The sequence below is a fragment of the Tetrao urogallus genome (assembly GCF_951394365.1).
Source record: "Tetrao urogallus genome assembly, chromosome: 3".
Taxonomy (NCBI): domain Eukaryota; kingdom Metazoa; phylum Chordata; class Aves; order Galliformes; family Phasianidae; genus Tetrao; species Tetrao urogallus.
This window is the reverse complement of record NC_136815.1, coordinates 89,447,685-89,470,332: the sequence shown is the minus strand read 5'-3', so window position 1 is coordinate 89,470,332 and position 22,648 is coordinate 89,447,685. Positions and strand designations below refer to the sequence as shown.

General features: G+C 41.3%; 1 protein-coding gene across 2 annotated transcripts in view; it reads right to left on the bottom strand.

Annotated features, from left to right (window-relative positions):
- ATP9B (ATPase phospholipid transporting 9B (putative)) overlaps nucleotides 1-9,815 on the bottom strand; it is a gene marked incomplete at both ends in the record, with an annotated part of 154,432 nt that extends 144,617 nt beyond the window's left edge. For both annotated transcript variants that reach the window (XM_079533223.1, XM_079533224.1), the window contains one exon: nucleotides 9,721-9,815. In XM_079533223.1, the coding sequence (XP_079389349.1) occupies nucleotides 9,721-9,815 (95 nt within the window). The remainder of the gene's footprint in view (nucleotides 1-9,720) is intronic.
- Nucleotides 9,816-22,648: the final 12,833 nt, after the last annotated feature.

The following is a 22,648-nucleotide window of genomic DNA, read 5'->3' as shown; positions in this document are numbered from 1 at the left end:
CTGAACAAGAGCTTTGTTTCAAACTGAAGTAAAATTTCCAACACGGGCAGAGAAAGTCCACGAACTGAGCAACACTAAACTAACCTGACAGGAAAGAAAGAAGGAAGGCGGTGTAAGAGCACGAAGGTATTACTGAGCATCTAAAGGAGGGCTACAAAGATGGGGAAGGGTTTGTCTGGAGGGAAAGCTGTGCGCGGAGCGGCTGAGGTGTCCGGGTGTGCTCAGCGCTGACGGGAGCCCTGATGGCGGCTGCGGCTCCTCACAGCGAGCGGAGGGGCAGCGCTGAGCTCTGCTCTGTGCCACAGCGCCAGGGCCCGAGGGAACGGCGCGGAGCTGCGCCAGGGGACGGCAGCCCACAGGGAAAGGGTCTGCAGCACAGGGCGGGGGGCACGGAGCGGGACGCACAGAACGCTCCCAAAGGGTTTGAATTTAGGGTGGCCCTGTGTGGAGCCTGCAGTTGGACCCGATGGTCCTTGTAGGTCCCTACAAACTCAGCATATGCTGCAGTTCTGTAGTACAGTATGCTAAGCAGCATTCAAATTACACCTGTCAAAACCTTGAACAAACCCAAGATTTTATACAAACACCGGGCATGAGAAAGCACCATCACTAGGTCTGTTTTTCCTCTATCTACTGTAGATTTAATACATAAAATCTGAAAGCATTACTTGTCCTCTGGTTTTTCAGCAATGCACATATGCATAGTCTGTATTAAAACCAGTATTCCATTATAAATCTTTTTGGAAGGCATAAAATGGGGGGGGAAGGGTGAGTTCTAGTACACAATTTCTATTGAAAAGACATCATCCACTATCTACAAACAGGCTTTGTAGATCTTTCTTCTTCCAAAAAAAAAAAATAATAATAATAATAAAAAAAATCATCTTTTTCAAATTATCAGAGAGCAACAACACAGCAGAAAAAAACGAAAGTAGTTCTGGGAAACCAAAAGCCACAGAAAATACTTTCAGAACTATTACTAACAGGAACCCCTTCAAAAATAGGCACGTGGAGGTTAAAGCACGGCAGAAGCCTCACAAGTGTACTTTGCAAACAATGTCGTTTGCAAAAGGGTGCATCTGGTATTTTTCTTAATATGGCCATCTGGCAACACTTTTTCCATTCTTGCTATTCTAAACAGTGATTAAGAAAAAAAGAACCTAATACAAAAGGCAGTTATTTACAGGTCACAAGGCGTATTACACAAGATTGTACGGATTACTTTCGCACTAAACTGATTTTAAATACTCAAATTTACACACTTGACAATAAAAGTTACTGCTTAAAACACTTTATTGCTTTATGCTGAATTCCAGTAAGTAAAGCCTGCGTTTAAACAGGTTCACATTCAATGCTTTTATATTCTCCCCTGGTTAGGTTTGCTAATTACATTATCGCAGTTACTCCCAATACAAAGCCTTGCACTGCATTGTATCTTGCTTTTAGACCTCAGCAATTAATGGTGTGCCACCACCCAGTGAAAACACAACTTGCCAGCCACACTGGAGCACGCAGCAACAGACCCCTCTGACTCACATAACTTGAACAGTGTCTGATTCAAAAGATCATTTGCTTTATATGCAGAGGTAACAAGGCAAACATGGCTGAAGCCTCTCCTGACGGAGCACATTAATGCAAGGCAATTAAGAGAAACAGATTCAAAGATCTGCTTCATACTTAATGCTACTCTTGCAAATGTGGTGATATTTGTAGAACGCACCAATGTTCTAACTGTAATCGCTCACGTGTTTGGTGGGTTTTGTTTTTTTTTTTTGCCATTATAAACAATTATTTTTTCACAATTAGTATCTAGTTTGCACTTTTAAATATGGAGCTTCACCAAGCAGTGAAGATAATGAGCATAAGCATCTGACTTCAAAATATAGCCTTTGAACTGACAAGCAATTTATTCTGTTTCAAAAGTAATTTTGGTATTGTGCTAGAAAATTATGCTTCAGTATTTAAAAACAATAGGACAATGAATAATGCACTGTTCCTAACTAGGAAGAGGACAAAAATCTTTTTGTCTTTGTTACCTAGTATTTTTCCACTTAATTGCTGGAAGTGTGGATTTGCCTTGAATGACAAATCAACTAAGTGCAATCCTAGAAACTTTTATTAAGATAAGGAAACACTGGAAGCCAGAGCAAAGACATCAAAACTCTCAGCATGGCTGCTACGAATCACGTATGAAAAGAACTGTCTGATAAAAATATGGCTTCCTATGCAAAAAGGAACACTAACACTGAACAACTTTCAACAAAATCCAGCTATTTTTAGGAATGAGATTTTACAGACTTAAGTGAAAGGGAATCATACACAATAAGCGCCTTTAAACAGGCTTTGATATCAATATCTACTACGAAAACATCATCCCAAGTCATCATTTTGCTTTGCTTCTGCTCATGGCCAGTACAAAGATAGGAGAGAGAAGCATCACCTGACCTGTCCCAGCTCTATCCTGCCCTATCCTTATTCATTCCTCCACAGTCTAACCCACACAAACACCTCTCAAGTCTGAGGATAAGGATAAGCAAACTGAGCAGGTGGAGGAAGAGAAAAACAGAGAAAAAGGCAGACTCAATTCAGACGAAGAGCAAGAATAGTTTAGAGGACAAACCAACAAAGCAGCAGCTACTGTATGCTGCATTCTGCACTGATCCAGCTGCTCAGATCCTGTTCCATGACATAAAAAGACTTAAGCATTCCACAGCAGCAAGAAAGATTACATTAAACATCCATTTAGCTTGACCAATCATACATTTTTATATAGCTGCTCCACAACAGTTCCTCATTCAAACATTCAGTATCTTCAGAAAATATTTTCTTTGCTACAAGCTACACCAGAAAAATCCAATTACAATTTTTTTTTTTTTTTCCAAATATTCCTCAACATTTCTAAAGACTGGAAGTTACTGTTTCCATTTAATTTCAAACATCACTATGATGACTTCAACAAGAACTCTGGTTGCATTACAGAGTTACGTTCTTCATAGACTATGACAGAAGTGAAGCCTTGTACAGGTAAATGCATGAGATCTGAAGAGTTTCCTTTAACCTCTTCCTGCAAAACCACAAAAATACTTTTTTTTTTTTTTTTTTTTTCTCAGAAATATACAAAATTGACCAGAGCTTGTCAATGTTTGTTTGTTTTTATTAAGCTGTAGCTGTATCTCTTTTGCAAGTGTACCCCTACCCAGTCTTACTTCCCAAATCTCTGAGTCCTGGCCTCATAACAAACACACAGAGAAAGCAATCCTGTTACAATTCATACACATCATCAGGGACAGGCCTGTGACACAACTCCATAAGGAAGAAGCCATAACCACAGTAGATCAATAGTAAAAACAACAAAATACACTTTTGGACACTTCTGGGGGAAGCTGAAGATCTGCATACCAAATATCTGTATTCAATTTCAACACGTAACTTTGTTTTCGTGTCCTTACGTAACACAATCATTAAAAACCTATTACAGCACTCCCATTATGGTGCACATTTGTCAAGTGGACAACAAAATAGGAAAAAAGTACTTCAACTGTACGTAAGGAAGTTCGTTAGTGAGTTTATCAAGTGAAATGACTAATAGTCACTGTAATAAGCTGAATGCCCAGCCTTTTACGAGCAATGCAGTTTCTGGAAAACTGTAGGGGAGCATTTTTGATCAATCACTATAGTGAAAACACAACAAACCATACACTAATCACTTCTGACCCGCAGAAATAAAGAAAAACTTTGTTGAGAGAAAGGTCTAAATGCAGACTGCACAGTTACTACCTTCCATAGGCAGCCTTTCAAGGATGACTTAAATGACAGCAGACTAGAACTGCAGGTGCCATAGCAAAGCAAAAGCTCTGAATGCCATTTGCCTTCCCTTTCCCCATGCCTACATCTCCTTGCCAGAGATGACAGAAGCAAATTCAAGAGACCTGCATAAGGAAGCTGTCATTTAAAAAACAAAGCCCAAACCATTCCTTGCTCCCCTTTCCTCACCTTAGAAAGCACTACACATGCCCCACCAGAATCAACATCTTTTTTCAAGCCAGGACAGGATGAGTGAACATCTACTTAACAAATAGCTATGACCAATAACAAAATAAACAGCAGGACCTGAGGAAACATCTGCATTTGCTAGAACCCTATTTTTAATTAGTAAGGTACATCATTGATCACAACAACGGGGCCATTTTATCACTGTCACTGGGGATTGTTATTGACACTGTAGCTTGATCAATTGTTTTTTCTCCCCATTCCAAGCAATCCAAGTGCCTGTCCAAGGAACGCAAATCACCATATTTGGATACTACAGACAAAAATCAGGAAGGCAGGCAAATATTGGGTCAAAACACAGCTTAAATACAAACAACCTTAAATATACATTTTATACATTTACTTGTCTTTGTGTGCAAAGTATATTGCTAGCATCAACAAAACAAAAAGTATTTTCCAAACATGATTCTAAGCAATGTTGAGTCAAAGAACTGCAACTTCTTATAAAAATTACTTAAAGTTGCTATGTCATCAAAACATACTATTGGCGATGAAGTACAATTTCCCAGGTATGACATCAAGAAAAATGTCACTGTATGTAAAAATACTTCACAATTGATACTGTGAGCAGCTCTACTTGTTACCTGTGTCACTAAAACAAACCTATCCTAAATCTTACAGTTATCAGTCCCAATAGGTAATATTACCTATGAATCAAGTCTACAGAAAACAGAGCATCATTCAATCCAGTAATGCAAATACTTTTGGTCGTTAACAGTTTACGATATTTCTGGGACATACAGATGAACCTCAGGTTACACTAAGCTGAAATTCATGTAGTTACCAGATCTGTCACACAAACAAAAATGGTCATCAAAAAGCAACAATTTCCTAAAACCTGAGTCCTCTATCAGAAGGCAAACTACAGAGAGGCAACAGCAGTTGATTTTTCCACTCTTGCTTTACTGCAGCCTCTTGATACGTGGCCATTCATAAGTACACTGTCATGATCCATATTACACATAATCATGATGGAAGATTTCTTCCTCAGAATGAAGGGTTTTTTGTGACAATGTAGGCATACCTCTGAATACTTGGAGCATAACTGTATTTACGTACTACTGGACACAGCTGGTAAGACCAGATACTCTGGCAGCAGCTCAGCTGTCTCAACACTTCGCAATGTAGCACCACTAGGCCAAACACAACATACTCTGACAGCAACAAGCACAGGACACCTTAATGAACTAGATAATTTGCTTACAGATAAATGAGGGTTGAGCACTGTTTAACTCAGTCCCTTATCAGCTTCAAAATTCCACCCAGCTTCTTGTTTTACATCCACATATAAGGTAGATGGACAACACAGAGCACAGTTAACTTTCTGTGCTCAGCAGTTGCTTACTTTTGGGCTTCTGACTATAAGAAAAGAGCGTTAGTCTCACTGCATATTCAAAGTGATCCCAGGAGCATTCCAGTCCTCTTTTTCCCATATGGTGCAAAACAAAACAAAAGCAAACCAAAGACAAACAAAGAACCCACAGCAACTGTCTCAGATCCTTTGTGCTGAAAGACAAAGTGTCAAAACAGTCAGAAAACAGTAGCTTTTTTTTCCTCCATGCATTCTACAACTATTACAGTATATATAACAAGATTGTTAATTATTAGAATATAAACAAGTGCTTACCTCAAAATAGATTTTCCTAGTTTCTAACAGTAGCACACAGCCAGTTTTCTGTTCAATTCTATATAAAAGCATGTGATTTCAGGTGCATAGCACCGCAGCTCCTTGGGTGTGTGGGGAAGAACACATTCCAGCTTTAAAATACAGGCTAATGGTCAGCAAAAGTACTCTCAAGGACACAAACACTATAGAGACACACTGGATGAGAAAGAATTTCTCCCTTCCTGCAGAACTAACAGCAGTAACGATAGCAGACTCCTACACACTACTCAGCTTAAGCAAAATAAGTCACTCCACAAATTAGCTTTGAGGCCACTACAGGTAAGCAACTGCTGAGTTGCATTAACTGAAGTTGCCAGTAGCAGGGAAATCAGCTTGAGTTAAATAGCATTACTATGCTAAAGGTAAGGACCTGTGCATAAGACTTGCAAAAGACACAATGTAAGAACTGTAAGTTCTTCACTGAAAAAAAAAAAATATGACAAGTCTCTTGAGAGCACAGAAACCTGGTTTGAGATTAAAAAAATATATTTTAATTAGCGCCCACCTCTAGATATCTTCTGAAGTATGAATTACGCTCCTTCAAACTAAAACTGTATGTATACACACTTCAATACTCATACACGCATTTGTGAAACCAGGAGCTTTCCTGCAGCTTACACAGGAATGCAAGTCCCCTTAGAAGTCTGTGCTGCATAGAAAGGTTAGAAAAGCAGGATGAAGCATTCCTAAAAGCTTAGGAGTCATAGATCAATCGTAACTTCAAGTCACAAGAATTACAAGTTGTACCAGCACTAAATAAGAGGAAAGAACTGGACACTTCAGACATGGAGAAGGCTGAAGTACTTAACGAGTTCTTTGCTTCAGACTTCACTGTCAGTTAGGCTTCCCACGCCTCGTGTTGCCCCTCTACATCTTAGCAGGGTTTGGTGAGCAAAATCCCTCCCAGTGTGCCAGTCCAAAACTACTTTGTGAGGCTGGATGCATACAAGTCTATGTGGCCAGAAACATATCCATTCCAGGAACTGACTGATGTGGATGCAAAGCAGTTCTCCCTCATATTCAAAGAATCGTGGCTGCCAAGCAAAGGCCCCAGTGACTCCCACATTAAAGAAAAAGGAGAAAGGAAGACTTAGAGAACTACAGGCCAGTGAGCCTGTTGTTGTGCCTGGAAAGATCAAGAAGCAGATACTCCTGAAAAAGCATCAAGGCATACCTGAGATGAGGATGTGATTTGGAGAGACAGCCAGCACAGCTTCAACAAGGGCAGATCATATCTGACCAATTTGGTGGCCTTCTAAGATGGAGTGACAGCATCAGTGGCCAAGGGCAATTGATGCCATCTACCTGCACTCATACCAAGGCCTCTCATACTCATATCAAGGCCTCTGACACAGTCCCAAACCACATTCTTCTCCCTAACTTGGAGAGATGTGAATTTGAAGGCTGAACTATTTGGTAGATTAAAGAACTGTTAGAATGGATGTCGCCAGAGGATGGCCATCAATGGCTTGATGTTTAGGTGCAGGCTGGTCATGAGTGGTGCCTGTCAGGGGACTGGTGCTCCTTAACTTCTTTATCAACAATATATACTATGGGACCAAGAGTGCTCTCAGAAAGTCTACTGATGACAACAAGCTGAATGGTGCAGCTGATACAGCAGAAGGAAGGGATGCCATCCAGAGGGACCTGGAGAGGCTTGAGAAGCGGGCACAAGAGAATCTGCTGAGGTTTAATGATATCAAGAGCTAAGTGTAGCACTTGAGTTAAGGTAATCCCAGATGTAAGAACACGCAGGGAGAAAAAAACTCACTAAGAGAAGACCTGCAGAGAAGGTCTTTGGGTTCTTGATGGATAAAAAGCCAGACATGAGCCAGCAGCACACTTTTGCAGCCCAGGAGGCCAAAAGTATCCTAAGCTGCAACAACAGAGTGGTGGCCAGGAGAGAGATGGAGGTGATTGCCCCACTCTACCCTGGTGAGGCCCCATGTGGAGTCCTGCATCCAAGCCTAAGGTTCCCAGTCCAGAAAGAAGCTGTCGGCTCAAAAATGATCAAAAGCCTGGAGCAACTCTTCTACGATAAAAGGTTGATGGAACCAAGCTTGTTTAGCTTGGAAAAGAGAAGGCTCTGGGGAAATGTCATTGTGGCTTTCCAGTAGATGAAGGGAGCTTACAAGCAGGAAGCTTTCTGTACTCTCTATTAGCGAGAGGACAAAGTAGAAGGATTTTAAAGTAAAAGAGGAGAAATTTAGATTAGATGTTAGGAAGAAATTTTTTACTCAGAGGGTGTAGAGATGCTGGAACAGTTGCCCAAAGGTGTGGATGTCCCACCCCTGGAGCATTCAAGGCCAAGTTGAACAGGATCCTGAGCCCCATTTGGTGGCTGGCCACCCTGATGATGTCACGGAGGTTTGAACTTGATAATCTCTAATGCCCCTTCCAAGCCAAGCCATGCTATGGCTCCATGATCAAAATAAAGAACCAGAAGTAATAAACATGGTCAAAATGCTTTATAACCGTACAAGTGGTTTGATGGAACTAACGAAGACTAATTATAATAATTTGTGAAGAGGACTGCTAAAATAAATATGCACTTACATTTCAAAAGCGCATAGATTATAAAAGAGAAACTCTGAAAGACGACTAGGGAATTCAATCTACAATCTTTGGAAGGTAAAGCTAATCAAATAAGACAGAGGGGACAAAGCATATCCATAATGAATCTCTATTTCCTTGCCAGATCTTACAGCTTACTGAATCTGCTTATTTGCTCGAGTTTAAACAGTTTGCATAAGTAACTGTAATTCTTGTGTTAAAATACGTCTCTGAAAAGCCTATGTACCTACATGCTATATAAACTTGTCGTACATCTATAGTATTTTTCAATGCTCCTAAGCTATAACAGAGCCATCCAATACCTTTGATGGCCTAGACTGAGGTTTTGCCAGAACAATAATCCTTCCCCTTCCTTTTCTTCTTAAAAAGGGGAACATCTATTAAAAAGCTTACAGATCCCATGTAGAACTTTCTCCTGCCTCAATTCTCTGAGAAATAGGGATGATAATGATAACACCACGCTTCCTCAGGGCAAAGAACTGACTTACAACAGATTGTCACACATTCAAGTATTAGTGAAAAGGAGAACACAGCTGCAGCAGGCTGTCCTATCAGAGGACTTCCTGTGAATATTTGCAGGCTTATCTTTTAAGTTTAAAAAATCAAGGCCATATTATTTAAACCTATCTTACTCTGCATAATTTTAAACTGTTTCTTCCGTTAGATACTCCATACTAGCAATTTATTTTCTTTTATTATTCCTAATGAACTGATTTCACTAATTTGACTTCGAACAGCAGCAGCAGTTATTCTGTGCTTAGAAAGCCCATCTGCTACAGCCAGCAAATCCGCTCCCTCCAGTCCTGCACCCCATGAGAATCAAGAAGAGGAGAAAAAAGCCTCAAACAACCAAATGCAACCATTCCCAACTTCAGGAGCACTGCCCAGAGGATGCACAGAAATTACAGAGCAAAGTGTTTCCTCCTGAACGATGACGGCACATTCCTTAGAGTTCTTCAGGAAAGCAGGAAGGCAAGAAACATTCCATCTTCACTCGGGAGCAAACGCTTCGAACGAATTTCTTCTAAGTCCTCTCACAATTTTAGAAGCCTAAGGTTATTTTTCACGCTCCGGGAAGCTCACGCTTTACTCTCTAAGATACGGCGGCTGTCTTATAGCACGTTCACTAACGACGCCCATAGCAGCCCTTTAAGGCGGGCACCCTGCCGGCCACAAACAGCAGCTACCGGCAGCCCAGGCCGCATCCGCGGGACACGGGCCGAGAGCGCATCCTCCTCGGAGGCCCCACAGCCAGCCGCTCTCACCGCCCGGCCCGGGGTCCGAGCGGGACGGCCGGCAGCACGCGGCCCTCGCACCGCCCTACGAGAGGTCGCAACCCGCCGCCAAGGGCTGCAAGGCGGGGCCGGGCGCCCGGCCCGAAGACAGAAGGCGTGAGGCCGCGGGGTGGGGATCGCCGCCCTCGCCCGTACCTGTTGTGCCTCTGCGCCGCGGAGGCGCTGCTGTAATAGGCCGCTCTGCGCTGGGCGCTGCGCGGCACCGGGTGCAGAGGGATCTGGTCCGCCATCTTGGGGGCGCCGCGCCGCGCCTCCCCACCGTGCGGCCGGCACCTGTGACGTCACAGCCAACACCAGCTGACGGCGGGAGGAGGAACGGGCGGCGGGGCGGGGCGGGCGACATTAAAGAAGGAGGCGGGGCGCCTTCGGTGGGGCGGTGTGAGAAACCTGGAGTTCGGGGCGGGTGTGGCCGCCTGGTGCTGCGGCTTGATAGTTCCTGTTCTCTGCCGTTAAACAGAGCTGGTTTTTGTGAGAGGAGGTTTCCATGTGGAAGTGAGAGCCTGTTGGCTCACGGATAACGAGCCAACGTGTGGCGTTTCACAAAGATCAGTCACCAATGGAAAAACGCGGCGTGGAAGAGTTCACAGACCTACTGTAGGATGTAATCCTTCCTATACGCCTCTGAAATGGGCTGCTGGGGGAAGCAAAAGGCCGTGCGCCATCATGCATGGAACCGTCCTGCAAAAATAGAAGGGAAACAAATTAATTTTGCCACGAGTATTCAAGATATTCTCATATCACAGCCTGAGCTTCTTCATCAAGCTAATTGCATTGTTGTGTCCATGTTTTCATGCAGTAGTAAAAGCTCCTTAGGTTAGACACCGTGGTTGTGTGGCATCCATCGTTGTGTGGTTTGCCTCAGGATTGTCATATAACCCTGTCTGGTGGTTTTGTGTTTTGTTTTGGTTTGGTTTTTTTAGAGAAAATTCTTAAATCTCTTCTTGGAGGATTTTTTAATGTAAAACTGAGGCTTTAGCACGTGATGTTTAGATGTGCGTAACATACCTGACTACATTTTAAAAATGATGTCTCCTATTTATAAATCCTGCAAGGTCATGAGTAAGCTGGCTGTTGATCTGTGCTTCTCTAGTCAGGCATCTGAGGCAGGTATTATTTTTCAAAGAGATAAAAGTTTCAGTAATTCGTTGGCACAGAAGCACAGAACTTGGCAGAAGAAGCACAGAACTACTTAATATCACAGTGCCGTGTATTTGTGATAGTATATTACTATCATTATTTATATTATTGTCATTATAAATATATTCTGAAGTACACTTTCCATGCCATCCTTCCTATAGTTCTATTTTGCATCTTTTTTTACTACAATTTACAAAAAAATTGGCAGGGATCCAGAACCTATGATTTATAGATCTTGTGAACTCTTGATTTAAATAAAAATGAGCTGGGAGGGAAACAATTCTGCATTGATTGCATGGGTGTAGATCCTATCTATGTCTTGTCCCCATAGGACCTTTTATAATCCTTCATACTTGTTCTGCCTTTCTACTTCTACGATAAACGTTCAAGGTTAAATGTTCACTTCCTCCTAATCCTGTGTGTGTATCTGGTCTGGGCTAGGGTAGAAGGAGGGGGAGACGAAATACCATTTGAAGACAGTTCATTCTACACTGTCATTCTTGAAGCCAAATGTTAAAGTCAGTTATACTAATGTGAATCTGTATGAGTACTACTAAAATCAATTGAATATAAAACAAAAGTAATGAGTTTCAATAAGGTTCATATAGTGTTATGTGAAACCAAATGTACATTATTTTTATATACTAGGTGTTTTCCCACCTCATCCTGCAAAGAGCCTCACATTTCCATTTTAATTGGGGAACTTGTATTCATCACTGATGATCCAGCTCAATATCTGCCTTCAAATTTTCAGCAAATTGCAAATCAGTCCAAGACACCTAGAGGCATAAAAAATACCTGGAAAGACCTAAGCAAAGCAACACAATGTGCAGGTAAGAATCCTGTTGATTTTAAAGGAAGAGCTGAAGGCAACAAGAAATAATTTCTTACACTGTAAGAGCAAGGGAGAAGAATATATACAAAAAAGAGGGAACTAAAACAGCTGTAGGTATCAGTTTTAATAATTCTAATAGCAGTGCCTCCATATCTTCAATTCTTATTAGTAAAACATAACAAAATAGTTCTCTTGCTATGGGAAAAAAAAATTAGAGATATTGTTTTCTCTGTGAGGATCCTTGTTTTAAAAGATTACCGCAGATGATGAGGCTGCAGGCAATTCAGGTACACAGCAAAATCAATAGGTTTAGAAGCACCACAAAGTAAAAACAATCATAGAAAACATTACTATACTATCAAAGCAAACACAAACATGATAGGTAATAGAAACAAAACACTACTTAATGTTTTGTCTACATAACTACAAAACAAAAAATTCTATTTCTATACACTGTGTTTTTAATATTCATGGCATTCAGTGTTTGTCAATTCATTTGTACTCCCAGCTGTTACTTTTCTTTCAGACCTTCAAGGTCTTCTGTTTGGTAAATATCAACTCTGTGGCTCTGAAAGAGTTACAGACTGCTAAATCTCTGTTTGTCCTTTTTAGTCCATCCTTACAAAAGTGTGGGTCGTGCACAACTGCACAACCGTGTACCACCTTCACCTGTATTTCACAAAGTAATATAATACCAGGAAGATCTCTTCCAAATAAAGCAGCAAAATCATATATATGCTGTTTTGGGGATTTTGCCAGAGCTATGTTTTCCAGCTAGTGTTAAGTTTGCCAATTCAGTTGGCACCAAATGAGGCAAAAAAATCCAAGCAAGTCCTAGATTACTTAAGCCAAATTGTTTTGGAAATAAAGATATGCTTTGGTGGCTTCTGATACAAATAATAATCATGTCTTCATTTAAGCTACTCGTTTTTGATTGTTGATAAACAAAAGGAGAAAAATAACAACACAATACTGATTATTTTACTGAGCTTTTACAGTGACTCTTCAGTGAGAACCACATAGTAACTGTGCATGGTATCTCTTCAGTTATATTAACCTTGAAGTTAAACGTTGCTTCAATGTGCATTAAAAATCCAATGCATTTTAATTTCTAGTTAGCTTCTAAGATACACTTTCTCATCCTTACAATGCATTTATGTTTTACACAAGACTTTTCTTTGTAGTTGGATGGAGAAAATTTTTGAGCTGGACTAGCAGCATTTTGTCTTGTGAAGCCAGAGACTAGGCAATAAAATGTTTCCATGATTCCTTGTGCAATATCAACAGCAGTGCACACCAGCAATTGGAAAGGACACAAATTATTTGAATGATCTCCATGGGTTTATTTTAACAAATTCCATGCTGTTGATATTTCAAATAAACAAATACAGCTGCTTTGACTCCTCCTTGAAACAGAGAGAAAATGCACCCATAGATTAATTACAAATCTTTTGTTGTTTCAGAGATTCTGAAAAGGTTATGGAAGGATAAACAAGACTTAAGCACAAATCTGAGTATCCACTTGTATTCTCTGCTTTCAGACTGAATAGATCTTATTTCCTTTTGCAGTTTTTATTACAACAGTGCCCAAAAGCTTCAAGTTGAATTAGGGGTCTTTGTTCTGAGAACCATGCAGAAGATAAAGAAAAAAGTTCCCAGATGATAAGTGACAAAATACATAGTGTCCTGTATACTATATTTTTCAAAAATCAGAAATGAATTACAACGTCCACTTTCTCATGTATATCCTCATGTCTGCCCCTACCACCAGATCAGACTCGTAGCAAAAGGGCTTCTTGTTCACCTCAGAGCTGCTTTTGGAACCCCTTTCAATCATTCTAAATAATGCTAGGTTTGTCTCCTGTTAAAATCCATCTGTATACTGGTTTCACTCTAACAATCATAGAATGGCTTGGGTTGGAAGAGTCCTCAAGGATCACCCAGTTCCAGCTCCCCTGACATGGGCAGGGTGGCCAACCACTAGATCGTGCTGCCCAGGGCTGTCTCCAACCTGGCCTTGAATGCCTCCAGAGATGAGGCATCCACAACTTCTCTGGACAGCCTATTCCAACATTTCACCACCGTCTCAGCGAAAATTTCCCCCTGACATCTAATCTAAATCTCCTCTCTTTTACTTTATAACCATTCTACCCTGTCCTATCACTACCTATCTGTGTAAAAAGTTGAATTCCATCCTGCTTATAAGCTTCCTTTATGTATACCGTCTCAGGTATCCTCAGAGTCTTCTCTTTCCCAGGCTGAACAAGCCCACCTGCTTCACCCTGTCCTTGTAGGAAGGGTGCTCCGCTCTCGTCAGCTTAATGGTCCTCCTCTGGACCCACTCCAAAAACTCCACATCTTTCCTCATCTGGGGGCCTCAGACTTGAATGCAGTAATCCAGAGGGGGCCTCAAAAGGGCAGACTTCAAGGGGACATTCACCTCACTTGTGCTGCTGACCACCCCTCTGTTGATACAGCCCAGGATACCGTTGGCCTTGCTGTGGGTTCACACATGGTTCATGTTAAGTTTTTCATATACCAGGACCTCAAAGTCCTTCTCTGCAGGGCTGCTCTCAAGGAGTTCTTTTCCCAGTCTGTTCTCATATCCAGGACTGCCTCAACCCAACTGCAGCACCTTGCACTTGGCCTTGTTGAACCTCATTACACTCACATCAACTCAATTCTCAATCCTGTTCAGGTCTCTCTGGATAGCATCCCTTCTATTGTATCAGCTGCAGTACTGCAGCTTGGTGTCATTAGTAAACTGACAGAGGATACGCTCAATCCCAGTGTATGCATCATTGATGAAGATGTTGAAGAGCACTGGTCCCAAGATGGACCACTGGAGGATGCCACTTTTAACCAGCCTCCATCTGGAATAGATCCACTGACAACAACTCTGGCTACAGATATGCAACCATCTTTATTCATCAACCTTGAAATCCGATTCTCCCCAATTTAGAGATAAGGATGTGGTGCAGGACCATGTCAAAGGCCTTGAAGAATTTGAGGTAGTTGACATCTGTTGCCCTTCCTTTGTCTACTGATGCTGTCACTCCATCAAAGAAGGTCACCAGATTGGTCAGGCATGATCTGCCTCTTGCGAAGCCATGATGACTGTCTTAGTTCACCTGCTCATCCCTCATGTGCCCTAACATGTCTTACAGAAGAATCTGTTCCTTGATCTTTCCAGGAACGGGAGAGAGTCCTGCTGTCACATATCTCCCCAGGTATTCTTTTCTCTTTTCTCCTTTTCTTAAAGATGGGGGTGATGTTTCCCTTTTTCCAGTCACCAGGGACTTCATCTGGCAGCCATGACTTTCAAATATGATGGAGAGTATCTTCACAGTCACATCAGCCATATCCCTCAGTACCCTGGAATGCATGTCATTGGGTTCCATCAACTTTTACGTAGTCATGAAGTGATCTCAGAATTCTTTTGCTTCCCCAATCCTTTCCTAGAGGCTCAGGAATACGAAAGTCGGGGATATGAGAAAGAAGAGAAGCCTGGCTGCCATAGAAGACAAGGCAAAGAACTCATTGAATACTTTAGCCTTCTCCATGTCTTCATGGCAAGTTTTCCCTTCTCATTTATTAGAGAGAATAGGCTATTTTTGACCTGTCTCTTCTGACCAATGTACCTGTAGAACCCCTTCTTATTATTTTTCACATCCCCAAGTTCAGGGCCTTGGTTTTCCTGATCCCGTCTCTGCATGTTGGACAGCATCCCTATATTCTTCCCAGGCAACACATCTTTGCTTCCACTGCCTGTACATGTCCTTCTTATCCCTCAGTTTGACCAGCAGGTCCTTGCCAAGCCGTGATAGCTTCTTGTCTCCTCTGCTCATTTTCCTATATATGGGGACAGAGAGCTCTTGCGCTTTCAGAAACTCATCCTTAAAGAATTGCCAACTCTGTGCCACTCCTAAGGATATCTTCCCACAAGATCTCACCCAATAATTTCTTAAACAGCACAAAATTCGCTCTCCTGAAGTTCAAAGTCCCAACCTTGCATTTTGCCAGATCCACCCTCCTCAAGATCACAAACCTGATCAGGGCATGGTCACTACAGCCTAGAATGTCTTCAATCTCTTGATGAGCCCCTCTGCACTGGTGAACGCCAGGTCCAGAAATGGTTTGTCTCTGGTCAGTTTGTCTAATGCCTGGACCAGAAAGTTATCTTCAACACACTCCTGGTGTCTCCTAGATTGCTTCCAGCATACCACATTGCTTTCCCAGAAGACGTCTGGGTGGTTGAAATCCCCCATCAGGATGAGAGCCTGCGAGCACAACACTTCTTTTAGTTGAAGCAAGAAGGCCTCATCCACAGGCTCCACCTGGTCAAGAATCCTGTAGTAGACCCTGACCACCAAGTGTATTTTAATGGTCTGGTCTCTGATTTTCATCCACAAGCTCTCAATCTGAACATGGCTGTTTGTCAGAGGCAGCTCTCTGTCAAACTCCTACTGTAGGGTGCAACTCTCTCACCCCTCCTTTCATGCCCATCTGTTCTGAAAAGATTGTAACCAGTTGTGCTCCAGTCACATGAAACATCCCACTGCATCTCTGATTGCAATTAGGTCATGGTTTTCTAAATGCAACTTCTGCTTATTTCCCAGGCTGCATGCGTTGTTGTAGAGACACTTCAGCTGGGCTATCAGTAGCTCTTTCTCAGAGGAGCTCTCTCAAGATCCTATAGGACAAGTCCATGTATTCTCCTGCTGTTTCCTGGAATGATAGCATTCACTAGCCCTTCTGTCACACAGAGATTCATCCCCTTCCCCCATCAAATCTAATGTAAATCTCTGGTAATCAGTTCAGCCAGCTTGCTTTCCAGAAACCTGTTGCCCTTTGAAGCAGTTTCCTTGAGTTTCCTTCATGCTTTCTCCTATTGCCTGTGTTCCCTGGCTTACTGTTGTAAGATTTCAAGTGTTCTGCAGTGTTGATGACATATCTCAGGGCAGCAGGTTGAGAGGCCCAGCCATCACCCTGTCCCTTTAACCTAGTTATACCTTCCCACATCTCATCATGAGCAGGTTCACTATTACTCCCCTCCTGCTTTGAACCTAGTTCAGAATCCCACCAATGAGCCCTGCTTGCTTTTCCCCAAGGACTTTCCCCTTTTGAGAAGGGTGAACTCCATTGGGGGCCTGCAAGCCTGCAACAGAGTAAACCACTCTGTTGTCAAAATATCCAAAAACTTTGGATATTTTTGTGGAAAGTTTCTGTGGCAGCAGCAGCCAAGTGTTTATCAATAGGATCCTTCCATTCATCCTTGGTACTGGGGGAAGGCTTCTCTTGTTTTGGTTTTATTGATTCCGTGTAGTGTAAGTGGGCTGTTGTCACCCACAAGAAGCAGTCTGAATCTTACAGATTTTCTCTTGTCCATGTAAGACGTATATTTTTATACTTTCTTAGCCCCATGATTGCTACCATATCCTCCTGTGTTGTTGGGAATGGCAGCTACTATCAGGCCAATGCAGCATGTGTTGAAGAAATCATTTTCCCAACTCATTATTGTAAATGTCTTGTATCTTCTTGCGTCCTTCCTCTAGCTTCTTCTCCAGTATTGCATGAAATATGGAAACTTTCCCATTACTAACCAGCATATAATTGTAGTGTTTTTTTTGTCTAGTCATTACTTTGAAAAATTGTCTCCCATTTTTTTCAGGAATTGCCTGTGTAAATTACCAAAAAAGGGGGTTCGTCATTTTTTTTCAGAATGAGGAAGAATCAGCTTCAACACAAACTGAAGTCAGAGTTGCCCTCAGTGGTGTTGGATGTAGAACATAAGATGTGGTCTCCAGACAAAGTGCTAGGATAAAGACTACAAACATTAGACAATAATTATATATCATCAAAATCCTAGGTAGAAGATGCAACAAACCAACAGAGCAAACAAGATTAAAACAAACAACTAAGAGAAGAGAAATAACTGAGAATTAAAACATGTTTTAAGAATTTCTTTTGCAGGCCATATGTATAGCTGTAAGGATGATAGAGTGAGTAGTCAGCTTTGGCTGGCTATTTATCAGTCTTTCAGTAGAAAATAAGATTTCTCTAGCCACAAATTAACTTTCTGTGAGAAGAATCTAAATGAATCTAGGTCTTGTACAGATTTCAAAGACATTTCTGAATTTGTTTTGATGGCTGCTAATACTGAAAGGACAGTAAGATGTGTGTATTGCACCATTGAGTTATAAGGCTATTGGCAAGAGGAAAGCAGAGGAAGAGTCAAGGAAGCTTTTCAGCAAAATAGAAATCTTAGGGAATTATTTTGCTTTCTGAAGTTTCCCCTTAAAATAAGCAAAAATTCTTATTATGAGTTATACTAATATTGCAAAATAGACTATTCTCTCTTGAATCTGAAGGTAGCCTTTAGTTTCTTGTTATAGTTTCTAGCTTCTTGAAGCTTTTATCATCTTTCTACAGATACCCTTTGAAACAAGCAAAGATAGGAGTGGTGGTCAGTTTTTACTGCGTAGTGGAAGTGCTAGAAAAAAAAATCAGAGTACTCTGATGTACTATGGCAACACAGATTAAAATAATCTGCACGCCATCAGATTCAGTTGCAAGTATTTTATGCTGTCCTTTCCAGATTATTGAATTATCTTTTGTTTTTATGAAGTGTGTGGATGATTTACCACATATCAGTATTAAATATTACCTTTTTAGGAAGTGTGTGAAATCTCAGGTTGTATCTAGTTTGCCTTCTTGAAATCATCAAGTTGATCAGTTTTAAATAACAGGGGATGGAGGGGGGTGGGATGGAAAGGTTTAAGTGTGCCCCACAAATGTTATATGACATTTTCATGTTACAGAATCAAAAATCATTTAGAGTAGAAAAGACCTTCAAGATCATCAAGTCCAACCACCAATGTGACCTACCAAGGCCATCGCCACAACAAGTCCCATAGTGCACACAGATTCTGCTGCACTGCTCCAAGTAATGACAAACGCACACTGGTAGAGAAGCATCCTCGATCTTGCCTGTTCTTCACTTCTAAGGCAGTGACATCCTTTGTAGACGACTTCTCTCAGTGATCTCCACTATATACAGCCAACAATGCAGGTTCTATTGCTAGATCTGCTGTGTTGATGTCATGTCAATGCCAAGGACTGGCAGAATACAAACTGCGTATCTAAAAGACCTAAATGGTTTCTCACCAGTATTTGCAGGCAAACAACTTTTGATAGTTCCTCTGGGCTAAGAAACAAAATAATAATAATGATTAAAATATCTCTTCTGTTTAACACTCTATTTTCAGTATGAAAACACACAAGTGGTTGTCTGCAATCTTGCTTGTATCTCTTTCAACAAGAATTTTAACTTAGTAAATTACATAATGAATAATATATCAGGCTGACTTTAAGGCTAAAGAATTTTTTAAAATTATTTTTTATTTTAATAAGAACTGATGTTTTACATTGGTTTTACCTGTGTAATAGTAACATGCAGCATAGTACCTATCAGAAAAGGGGAAACTGATGTTATTAGATTGTCCTTTGATAACTGGTCTGAAACAAAAGCATCGCTGATAAGAAGAAGAAAGGTATCCTTGTACCCTCTGTGAATGATGAATAGTTTGGATGTGGAGGACCATAAAAGACAGAGTTCAGGCCTGTGGCTTTAGGCTTCTGTTCAATAAAGCACTCAGAACATGCTTCAACCTCTCAAAGTTCTCTAAAGTGTCAGTGAAAATACTTATTTTTCCCTCAGTGCCATCAGAGGGAGCAAGCTATGAGACAAAAGTAAGTGTAAGGTGAATGGGGTTTATGTGGGTGATTTGAAATTCAGTCTCTCTTCAGCTATCCTGGTCAGCTCCTTGTTCCTGTATGGTATGGAGCTTTTAAGCTGATGCTTTCTCTTCCTTTCTGATTATGCAGCACGAAAGGATTTTGGTGGAGAGCTTTGATGGGAACACTGTTGATAATAGTCAGAAGCAGAAGCCGTAGTATAAGCAAGCTAAAGGGAGACTTGTGGAAGGCTTTCTTCAGTTCAGGTACCTTTGTTCAGACTATAGTTGTTTAATGGTTATAGGCAGCTAAATACTACACAGCCACTCGCTTATGGAGGATAGGCTGGAATCAGGACTTCCATTTATGAAGTTTTGAAAGTTAGCCTTGTCTGCATGCTGTGATGTGTACTTCAGAAAGAGGAAATCAGCTGAAGTACCTGAAGATCAACAGCAGCGTTTCTGAGACCACAAAAATTGCAATAATCAAAGTTGCCACAAAGTGTTGGCATCTGTTGTCATTCACTCACCTGTTGAGACTACTTCACCCTCAGTACTGGTCAAAGCATGACTAAAAGTCAAGATAAACAAAGAACTCCAAATTCTTGTTGTTGGAGGACAGACTAAAAAATATTCTACTGGCTCCATGAGGACACAGGATTGACTCAAGAATTTGAATATAAAGTGAAAGTTAGTATATGACCAGAAGGAAGTTAAATTAACTTATACCTGCTGACAAAGTTGTACCAGTACAACACATCTGATCTCCTTCCTCTAATTTGCCTGAGTAAATTGTTGTATAAAGCTGGAAGTTGTCTACAGCAAACAAAAGCAAAGGACTAGAACTAAGTAGTAATGTACACTAAGAAAATTTAGAGACAATGAACTGTATCTGTGTCCTTCACAGAGTGAAAAGCATGAGGTTTTGCTGGTTGCTGAGGGAACTGAGGGAAAGCCCTATGATGTAAAGAGCAGATTCTCTGGGAAGCAGAGTAGAATTTTTACGATTAGATACTAGCAAAAAAAACAACCCGAAACATAGTGCTTCTGAATGGTTTGCTTCAATGTTTCTGCTTATAAGAGAAAGTAATGAAGAGGAGAGAAAAAAGAGCCTACATGCAGCGTAATCTTTCCTGCAATTTACTAATCCCAAACCCTTGTAAATATCTGGAAAATACTCACCTCTTAGTACCAAACCCAACCCTAGCACACTGTACACACTGTTATCTCCTTAAATCCAAAGGGCCCAGGTGAATCTCTTGAGGTTCAACAAACCAAATAGAAGATCTCACATCTGGGTTGAGCCAACCCTCACTACAAATACAATCCGGGGGGATGAAAGGATTGAGAGCAGCACTGTTGAAAAATGCCTGGGGATACTGGTGGATAGGAAGTTGGACGTGAACCAACAGGGTGCCCTCATACCCCAGAAAGCCAACTGTATTCTAGGCTGCATCCAAAGAATTATGGCCAGCAGGTCAAGGGAGGTGATCCTGCACCTCTACTCTGTGCTGTTGAGGCCTCTCCTGGAGTACTGCATCCAGATGTGGAGTCATCAGTACAGGAGAGACATAGGCCTGCTGCTGTGCATCCAGAGATGAGCCATAAAAATGATTCAAGGGATGGAAGACCTCTCCCATGAGCACAGGCTGAGAGAGCTGAGGCTGCTCAGCCTGAAGAAGAGAAGGCTCTGAAGTGGCCTGATAGTGACCTTTCAATACCTAAAGGGGAGTTGTAGGAAAGAAAGGGACAGACTCTTTAGCAGGGCTTGCGGTGACAGAGCAAGGGGAATGGCTTCAAGCTCAAAGAGAGTAGATTTAGATTAAATATAAGGAAAAAGTCTTTTACACTGAGGGTGGAGAGGCACTGGAACAAGCTGCCTAGAGATATGGTGGACGTCTTGCCCTGGAGACTTTCAAGGCAAGGCTGGACCAAGCCCTGGGCAACCTACCCTAGCTGTGCATGTCCCTGTTCACTGCAGGGGTGTTGGACTAGGTGACCTTTAAAGTGCCTTCTAACTCTAAGGAATCTATGATTCTGAAGACAATTTTTCACCTCTGTTCACATTCAGGACACGTATAACTGAGATGCAACAAAAAGGAAAAAAAATCTCTTGGAACAGTATTTTACATACATACTTACACATGCTAGCTAAGACACTTAGCTAACTAAAATGTCCATTTCCTTTGTGGTACAAATTGTAAACTTTCAACTCTAACTTCTTGAAATGAGAAGGCCTTCATCAAATGCCTTCTAATGAATGGGTCTTCCATTTATAACTGCCTTGCTCATATCAGAACCACTAGGAGAGAAAAAACAGCAATTATTTATAATAACTTTATTGGGTGTAATTTTCCTCTGTCTTTGAAAGCTCCGCCTGCTGTTTTCCGGCTGTGCATGTTAAACAGAAGTGCTTACACTTGACCTTGTTCTTGATCCACTTTTTGTGCACAGCAGTGCATTTTTTCTTCTGAAAGATAGGTACAATTTGTGTCCACATAAATTATACTGTACTTGCTATTAACATTCTTTTATCTGGTAAATTACTTACACTGATTATGTTGAAGACTGTTCTATGAGCTGTTGATAATGCAAGTCTATGATTTGTATGTAATATGTCATTCTTAATTTAGAATAAGACTGAAAGGAGATGACAGATTGCTGTAACACATGCAAAGAAATCAGGTCCTGGCCACAGGCAGATGGGAAAGGATTCGTGGTAGTATTTGTAGAAGGAAATATGTTCAGCCTTGGCATCCTGGCTAAATTCCAGCCTCAGCAATTACACTGTCTAAATATTCCTATATATTCAAATGATTGATTGTGGTATTTTCATTTATTTCATGCCTCAGATTCATGGGGAACTTCAGCATAGATAACCTCCATCTTATTTTCCTGTATTCCTCAGAGAAGGAATGAACAGAATGTTATCCTTACTTCATTCTCTGAACAGTTAGGGCTAAGATAGGTTCACGTGATTTATCTTGCATAGTCATGTACAAAACTAAAAATATCACATTAATAATTGACCACACTGGAGAACTGAAAGATTGTGGGTCCATAAGCAGAGCTAGGATGAGAGGGAATGGCCTCCAGTTGTGACAGGGCAGGTTCAGGATGATATTGGGAAAGATTTCTTCTCTGAAAGAGTGGCCAAGTCTTGGAACGGGCTGCCCAATGGGGCGGTGGTGTCACCATCCCTGGAGGCGTTCAAGAAACATGTGGATGTGGCACTTATGGACATGGTTTAGTGCACATGGTGGGGGTGGGTTGACATTTGGAAACAATAATGAGAGCAGAAGAAAGAAATGAGAGTAGAGAAGCAATCTAGTCTTTAATGACACAATTCAACCTC